The sequence below is a fragment of the Apis florea genome, unplaced genomic scaffold, assembly GCF_048593485.1.
Source record: "Apis florea isolate Af1SG1 unplaced genomic scaffold, ASM4859348v1 contig_2495_pilon, whole genome shotgun sequence".
Taxonomy (NCBI): domain Eukaryota; kingdom Metazoa; phylum Arthropoda; class Insecta; order Hymenoptera; family Apidae; genus Apis; species Apis florea.
In genome coordinates this window covers 1,863,478-1,872,363 of record NW_028256595.1, presented here as the reverse complement: position 1 = coordinate 1,872,363, position 8,886 = coordinate 1,863,478, and the positions used below count along the sequence as shown (strand labels likewise).

Below are 8,886 nucleotides of genomic sequence, written 5' to 3'. Positions count from 1 at the left end.
TACCAACTGAAAGTGAGGCACTGGGTATTTCTGCTCACCCTTTTTATTCTAACATTCACCCACGCAAACAAACATTGTACACACGTGCTCAAACATATGCAACCTTTCACACTTTTTTTTTACTGGGACGTTACGTCACGTGTGAAACGCATAATACATCTATACTTATTACAAATAAGAAGTACACGCTAAGTTATGTTTACTGAGATCATACTAATACATCACAGGGTTACATAGACATAAGATTTATTCTCTTTTACTATTTTTTTTCGTTTCTTTCTTTACGGCAGACTACTTTCTTCTCCTTGCATCGTGACCCTCCTTCTCTCTCCCTCTCTCTCTCAGATCTGACGAGATTCCATAGTCATTCGTCGCTTCTTTTTTTTTTCACGCCGATAGAAAAAGAGAACATAATTTTTCGTGCACATAGTCTGCCGTTAATCATCGTTTTGTTTCGATAATTCGTCACGATCTTCACGTGCTTATCCGTATGAGTAGTCAGCATATTAAAAGCTTTTTATCGACAAGAAATAATATTTAAACGCGTTTTCGCATGAAAATGTTTTACGTCAATTTGATTTCTTACCGCGAAGCTCTCATAGTCATACGAGTATCGTAGCCATGAAAGCGCCATTGAAACATCGAATACAGAGTAACCGGTATGAAAAACGACCATTAGAATTCCACAAAGAATCAATTCTTCACCACTCATAGCGCACTTCGCGAGTGAACTACGAAAAAAATAGCTTGTAACCACCAGTCGTATTTTTGAATTATAATCTCAAAGTGGGAAAAAAAGAGTGAACGGAAAACAAAGTGTACCGGGAATGGGAGATACGAGATGAGGGAGATTACTTCATAGGATGGCGTTAAACCAAATTATCATAAACAAAAAAGAAACTTGTAATAAACAGCTACCATTATAAAATCAATATACCATTTAAGATATACAAATTACATTTACATTAATATTACGTTTTGCGTAAATTCATCCGCGATGAAGAAAGTAACGTAGAAAAGTTTTGGTTCGTAAATCATGTTGTACGTCAAAACCTCGTACTTTCGTTAACACGGTATAAGACGATTCGAATACAAGTTGCATAATTTTTCAAGAACCGTTTAAAGACCTCCACAAGATTTGTACTCGTCAAATATAATAATTTCGAATATATTTTATTCGACATATATGTGTATATATATATTTATATATATATGATGAAATTTCAAAAAAATTAATAACAACTTTTTATACATTTCTATATTATAAAGTCGGAGTACGTCTTTTAACGGCTTTGATCACGCCACACCACCAATATCTAAAGTCTGATTGTAAAATATTTAAAATGTGAGAATTATTCGTGATGATTTGTACAAACAGATGAATTATGATAGGGAAATACAAAACTTTATAGAGAGAAAAAAAAAAAAAAAAAAAAAGCTAAACGAAGATTGCATCCTACAATTAATATAAGATAAAATCAATCGTAGCTTTGATCGCCATACTTCTATGAAACTCGCGATACAATACATCCAATGATTTTCTTTGTGGAAAAAAGAATATTTTTCAGATATTGCAATCTTCACGAAGCTTTAGATCTCTAATCATACTAGCGCTTAACCGGATTCAAGGTGATGAAGTGAAAGAGATGAAGAGAAAGCCAAATACGATAATGGTTCCTTCTTCAAAGGTATAAGGTAAGAAACAAATCGCGGGGCTGATTTGGCATCGGCTGTACTTTCTTAAAGTCGTACAGGAGATCAATGCTTAAACATGGGTAACAAACTATATCTAAATCATATCTTTCTCCCCGTTTATTGTCCTTGAGACTGGTCTCTTTTCGGCTAAAAAAATATGATTGCGTTCCTTTTATATCCTCAAATGTGTAAAAATTATGCTTTAAATTTTGTCTCTTGAGAAAATATATATGTATAAAGGGAGGAAAAAAAAAAAAAAAAAAAAAAAAGGAAAAAATAAAAAAAAAAAACAAACAAAAACACCGATATCGTATAATTTCGCGACCGTTTCAAGAATTACAGTCGAAATTATCGCGAAATTCGTTCAATCTATCTAGCGTGATTTTTATTGATGTATTAAAACTCTGGGGGTCTCCATCGAATTGAAAGGTCGATGAAAACTCACGGAGTTTAAGTCGAAACAGCCTCTGATTTTCAAGTGTTCGTAGACCAGGCTCAAGTGGCCTTTATTGCGCGAAATTTTTTTTTCTTTTCTTTTCTTTTCTTTCTTTTCTTTCATTTTTTTTTCTTTTTCTTTTTTTTTTTTTTTTTTTTTTTTTTTTTTTTTTTGATAGAAACGCAATGCACTTTCACTTAATACCTAATCTTAAAATCTACGTTGTGTCCTAAAAAATATTTATATTTATATTTTTTGTCTCCTTACGCTCGTATTAAAGTGTATGTATGCAACAATTCCATTATCATCACTCATCCACTCTCGCTTCATTTTAGAATTAAACGGACAATATATTACATTAATTAATTTCGTGAAAAAAACGCACGCACCCACTCACTCACTCACGCACACTCTCTTTCTTTCTTTCCCTGTCGCGCTATATATATATATATATATATTTATATATATATTTATATATATTCTTATCGTTACTCTGTGTTTAGCTTAATGCAAAAGAACATACGACGCAAATGACATATAAAAAGAAAAAGAAGAAAAAAGAAAAATAAAGATGACAGCAACAACCGTGGAATATCGTGCATCCTCTGTTCATTATATTTATAATTATAGTCGCTGTTGTTACTATGTACTTTGTATTTTCCGTGGCGTGGCCACGAAAGTATACGCGATGAAAAAAAAACGGCACTACATTTCGTTTCTTTTTTCCCCACCGTTTTCGCCTATATATTCATGGCGGATAAATCTACGTGAATGGCACAGCCAACGGACCTCGCGCCTCCTTGCCAAAGCTTCTGCCTTTCTCGTTCCTCCTGGCAGTGATGCTTCGTGTTTCCGGTCCCACTCGCGCTCCAAAGAGTTGGAAGAAGACAGCGAGGCTGAAGGAGGAAGCTGGAAGGCTTTTAGCTGCGTATCTGACCCGCGTTGCGAGCGATCTTCTCCGGCGGCTCTATCATGCTCTTCGCGCTACCGTTTAGGCTACGTTTACGACTCTTCATATAGTCTGAAAACACACAACAAGCAAACATGTATAGACAAATACACGACTGACTTATTTTCACTCTCGTTAACTCTAACTGCATCTTCTCGATAACAGATTTCGATGATATCGATCGCGAAAACAATAATAATTACAGAAAAATAATTACATACAAGATTATTTTTCTCCAGAATACGATGCAACGAAGAAAATAATAAAATTTGCATTCAAATATGATTCAACAACGTTTTATAAGTCGTAACGATTCTAATCGCATGCAATATAAAATTTGACCTCGCGCACGATGTAGCTTAACCAATGCACGTACGCCAAATCGCATTCGCGATAACTTTACAAATACAGTATCGACGCACATGCTTGTTAATTATATATCGGCGTTTGATAAGATACACGCAAATCTTGGCAATATTAGAGCGTTCAAGTATACGGTATAGTGCACAACAACGGTTATAGAGAAAGATAAATGCGGACAAATAGCTTGGAACAAGATACGTGCAATTTCATTTCTCCCATATGCGTTTTCTGTTTGCGAACTTCTCCTCTGAGTCATGATATAAGAAGTCCGCAGAAAAACACAATCCAACCTAGTCTAATACTCGTAATCGTGACTCATATACCAGCGTCGCGTATTCAGTCCGGGCACGAACCACCGTTTGCCTCCCTTTTCGAGGCGACATTTGGCGAATTTCCACGGGAAAATTCTATGCATCTGTTCGATTTCTCCGACTAACCCTCTAAATTCGATCGCATTGCCACGCGACACGAATTACGGACACTTGAGAGGCAGCTGTGATGCCATTTACAGTTACCCCTCTCTCCGTATATATCATCTCTCCTCCTCGTATCTCGTATCGAATCAGAAACGTAAAAAAAAAAAAAAAAAAAAAAAAACCGAATATTCTTTCTTTTTTTTACCAAGCTATTCTAACTTAATACCCTTGGAAGAGTAGAGCTCGGTGCAATACGAACGAAATCGTCGCGTGCAATTTAAATAGCTCGTGCATGCGGGTTGCGAACATCGTGCCAGCTAATCCTGATTTTAAATACCGATCGACCCACCCCACGTAGCGTGCCATCCAGAGGGTTGTTTGTCACGTTGATGCACGATTGTGAGCACAGCTGATACCCCCATGCGCGCAACGCGCAGGAGGTATCGCTCGCACGATGCTCGCGCGCGCGAACAAAAGCTGATGACCGAGGGGGCTGCGCGGAGAACAGAATGGAACGGGGGTGCGCAACCCCCCATATGGACTGCACAGCTGACCGCGCGCGCGGCTCATTAATAACGTACGTTAGGAAAATCATTCCCTGCACCCCCATCGTACCCACGATAGACCCAGACCGAGTACGTTACGACGGCTCGTGCACGCACTTTTGCTCCCGTATACTCGAAAACGTGTTGGAGGGGTTTTACACTCGTTACACTCGGAACGGATCTCGTCGAAAGATCAAAACGGGCGTTGTGTATCGATCCGGTTAATCGAATGGCGAGCGTATCGCACGATTTTATCGTTAACTAATAATAACGGTTACCGTCACGCGCAGCACGCGACCACGTCTCCAGTTTAGATCAATCGAAAAATCATTACACAGGTAAATCCAATTACGCTCGAGCTAGAATTAATCGTGAATTATCGATTGCAGTTAAGATTATACGTTGGAAAAATTGCAACGATCAAGGTGATTCATCGCATCTTCGTTTTTTTTTTTTTTTTTTTTCTTTCTTTTTGCACAACAATTTTATCGAATTGGTAATTGTCGGATCCGCGAGGTATATACATAAACAAAAGTGTGTAAACTGCTACGACGCAAAATATGTTTACACGCGTGTAGATGCGTGCGTGCGAGACATATGACGAGTCACGTCCAGAAATAGTCGCGTCGCGTGGGTGGTGTGCACGCCCGAATAATAAATAGGCGAAAAAAAAAAAAAGGGGGAACTAGACTGTAAAGTATGGGTCCAAACAAAATGGCCGTGTAACAACACACGGACGCAAACGCGGAAAATCTTGTGCCGCCGAAAATGAGAAAAAGAGATGATCGTGATTCTCCTCTACTTTTGTAAATGGAAGATACGCGATACGAGTAATTAGATGGCATCATTTGTTCCGTTGTTTGATCGATATTAATAGAAAAATTAGAATAATATTTATCGTTATGTCATCCTTGTTTACGTTAATGTATATTGAATTATCAGACCAATAATTATCCGAGAGAGAGAGAGAGAGAGAGAGAGAGAGAGAGAAAAAAGTATTTACGATAGATTTTTTTCTGTCGTCAATTTTATCGTAACCATGATAATAGAATAGTTTTATCTATCTTTTAACGTGTTTCATACGAAGCCGGCACAAAATCTCGACTCAACGAACCTAAAACTATTGACGGTTGTAAATATGGTACATTAGAAGATAAGAAGGGATTTGAATCCTTTTTTTTCAGGCCGTTTTTTTCATTTCTCTTTATCAAATGCTTATGTAATTTACGTAAATTGCAGCGACCTTGTCAATCGACGAATTAGGTTGACCTAGGATAAACTACTTCCTGTATAAATAATGCCAGCTAATTAACTTCGATAATGCGTGACGATCAAATGAAAACAATTCAAAAAATCTTATATTCCTGTATAATAACACATAACTTTTCGCGTGATTTATCGAAAAGATTAAAACGAAAAAGGAAATTATATTTTTTGACGAATGCAATGATAATTCAAAAAATATCTTATTTTTTTGTTTACTCGCGTAAAATGTACAATTTATGATGCGAAATATGAATTATTGCTATCCGATAAAAATAGAAAAGGAAAAAGAATAAAAAATAAAACAAAAAATGAAATAAAAAGTGGAAAATTAATATTTGCAATATTTTAATATGCAAGCGATTAAGAATTATCGATGTTGAATGTAACTGTGATGAGATGAAGAGATAAGTGATTAATTCGTTTAAAGATGAGTTAGTCCTTTATTAAAGATGCTTTTAAAAATAAGCGAAAAAGTTTCTGTATAGCGGAACATAGCAACTGGCGCGTCGGTCAATTTCTAATGGTACCGCGAGAAGCGCACGTGCTTATGGCACGTTGCCGCCCTACTTCACTCCGTACAATAGCAATTATGAGATAGAAAAAATATGTTATCGCTTACCGGTTATGGAGGACTGTTTCCTCGTTGCGGAGGTTGGTAAAACGGGGGTAGTGGGTTCGACGATATACGTTTTCTTATCCGAGTCAAAATCGAACAGATCGTTGGTTGTGATTTCACCGATTTGCGGTACTCTTGGCTCTTGTGGCGGCGTTCTTTCAGATTTCGAGAGAATTGGAGTTACCGGGGACGAAAGATCTTTACGAAGAAATCTTGTGGTGGGCGATGAATCCCGTACTTTTCGTGGTGTACTAGGCGCGTGTTTCCTTAAGTAGGGCATACCTCGTAGGGCATAAGGTTCGGGTACCACATCCTGTGGTGTAACCAGCTCCCACTCGTACCTTGAATTAGCTCTTGGTATTTCCAAGTGAAAGTCAAATCCCCATCTCTCGGCATCGAGTATGGATTGAGCGCGAAGCTCTCGTTCCGCCAATGCACGAGCCGCGGCGTGATCGACGGGTCCGAATAGGTCCCTTCGAACACGAGCAAGGGCTGCTCTGCTCGGCACCGTTCGTCCTCCACCCAAATTCCTGCTCATTTCCGTCATCATCACCGGATTCAACACTCGAGCGCTCATATTTTGTTAGTCTTTCACGCCGGCAACGTCGCTGTTCTCCGTCGCAGTTACCAATAACCAAGTGTTTTCACGAACAAACAGCTTCCGTTTCTCTTCACTTAGTGTAGTACTTTTTCTCTCTTTTATACTCCTTCTCTCACTTTGCCTCTTTCCGTCTTTCTCCCAGCGTCTGTGTTCCAAATCGCGATTTGCCACTACTAACTTACACACTCGATCGATTTCAATACGCGCACAGCGCGATGTTAGAAAACAATCTTTTTTTCTTATGAATTTCAACACGTATATTATACACGTCCCGTTTACGGAGATGATTCTTCCAGGAATCGTTCACAGAACGTTGAAATACTCGCGGCTTGCGAAGACGTGGCAACGTTGTCGTGGCGCGACCCACCGAATTTCGAATAATGGCCGTGCTCAGCGTCGTCTCACGATTACGCTGACTGTTGACTCGATCATGGATCCACCAAACACTTCGCAATACTGATTTTTTGCGGTATACATCCGTGAATCGGAAGATATATTTTAATTCGGAATATATCATCCACAATTGAAGCGTGTACGATAAACTAGAAAGTTTGGCAACACGGTAAACACACTATTGCGTACCACGATGAGAGAGTGAGAGGTAAGATAGGAAAACAGCAACAACTATCTCATATTTTCTCAAATATCGGTATATATTTCCACGGTCATAATAACTAAAATTTATGTCAATAATTGATTACGATTTTAAGTTTTTTGTCCTTTTCTCACAAATTCGTCAATATAGCCCGCGGGAAGAAAAAGCCGGCAACGTCGCACGCACTTGCGCGTGAGGCTTCAAGAAACGGCGAGCGTGTTTCGACGTGTTCCCGCGAAGGTTACCACGTTATTGTTGAAATTAAAAACTGACTATATATCAGTTTTCTGAGTTTATAATTATCCCGTCCATACGTGTAATGCGAGATACATAGATATATCACTCAAGATTTCTCATTCGACACAAGACAATTTTGCTGAAAACGTTATTGCACACGGCCCGAAAGCACCAATATGCTGTTCGCTGACACGGTGGGGAGCCACTGAATCGACTTCGATACCACATAAAATCCAAATGAAAAGAGTACTACGCTTCCCGCCAAATACACGTCTGTCAGACACGCGCGTGGTTCCAAGTTCGGCAGAAGGTCGTACACGATTGCGCAGTTATGTTGACGCTGACGAGGTGCGTGCGTGCTCTGTAACGCACAGAGTTGCGCGAAGACACGTTCCACACGTGTAAAGCGCTCTCTAGCGACTGAAGTGTGCGCTTCTCATTGCAAGTAACCAAGCCTCTAAATACATCGGCTATTTTCGGCTATCTTCGGCTCATTCGGTATCACCCCTTTACCCTCTCCACATGTCAGGGAAGAAACGAAATAACCGCCATTTGCAGAGTATAGTTCCTTCGACCTGAGCGCAACATTTCGAGCCTTTGAAAACACGTACGAGAAGGTTGTACAGTTATTGGCCCCTTCCATGACAACACAAACGAGCAGAATGCTGATTGTAACCATCGGATGCGTCCCAGTATGCCAAGTTTATGGTAAATACTATTCAACTTTATTTTTTCGCATTAAAGGAGGACTATAAGGAAGATTGGAAAAAACGATCGATAATAGTTGCTTTCCATTTTCACTAAACATACAATTGTGTTTAACGCACAATTAAATCTGTGTTTGAGAACGCTTTTAAAAACTAAGAAATCGCAAAAGGTAATCTTTGTATTTCATGAATAGAGCCTTCTTGTAAAATATGATTCTTATTGATTATTCTGTATTAAGTTAAAATATATTTTTCAATATCTGATAAATTTATGATAAGTAATTTATAATTGATTAAAAAAAAAAAAAAAAAAATGAAGCGCATTATATGTTGACAAAAAAACGAAAAATAAACAAGTCCAGCTTTCAAAACAACGATTGTAATCTTATCACGGACACTCGTGCGTACGTTTATTCGGCGGATTTCCATGTTTGCATGGCAATACATTACGCACAGTGAA

The 8,886-nt window shown here is 38.6% G+C and overlaps 1 protein-coding gene across 1 annotated transcript; it reads right to left on the bottom strand.

Moving 5' to 3' along the window:
* Window positions 1–2,773: 2,773 nt before the first annotated feature.
* Window positions 2,774–8,141, bottom strand: dap (cyclin-dependent kinase inhibitor dacapo). The gene is made up of 2 exons (XM_012490989.3): window positions 6,290–8,141; window positions 2,774–3,152 (listed from the first exon to the last, which is right to left on the bottom strand). The coding sequence occupies exons 1-2, from the start codon at window positions 6,861–6,863 to the stop codon at window positions 3,052–3,054; spliced, it is 675 nt and encodes a 224-aa protein (XP_012346443.1). The 5' UTR covers window positions 6,864–8,141; the 3' UTR covers window positions 2,774–3,051.
* Between the last annotated feature and the right edge of the window lie 745 nt (window positions 8,142–8,886).

What these genes read in the sequence shown, in the direction of transcription:
- dap (XM_012490989.3), bottom strand. Translation starts at nt 6,863, where the DNA reads ATGAGCGCTCGAGTGTTGAATCCGGTGATGATGACGGAAATGAGCAGG. An exon ending in GAAACAGTCCTCCATAACCG is followed by an intron (nt 3,153 to 6,289) that starts GTAAGCGATAAC and finishes GTGTGTTTTCAG; the next exon opens with ACTATATGAAGAGTCGTAAA.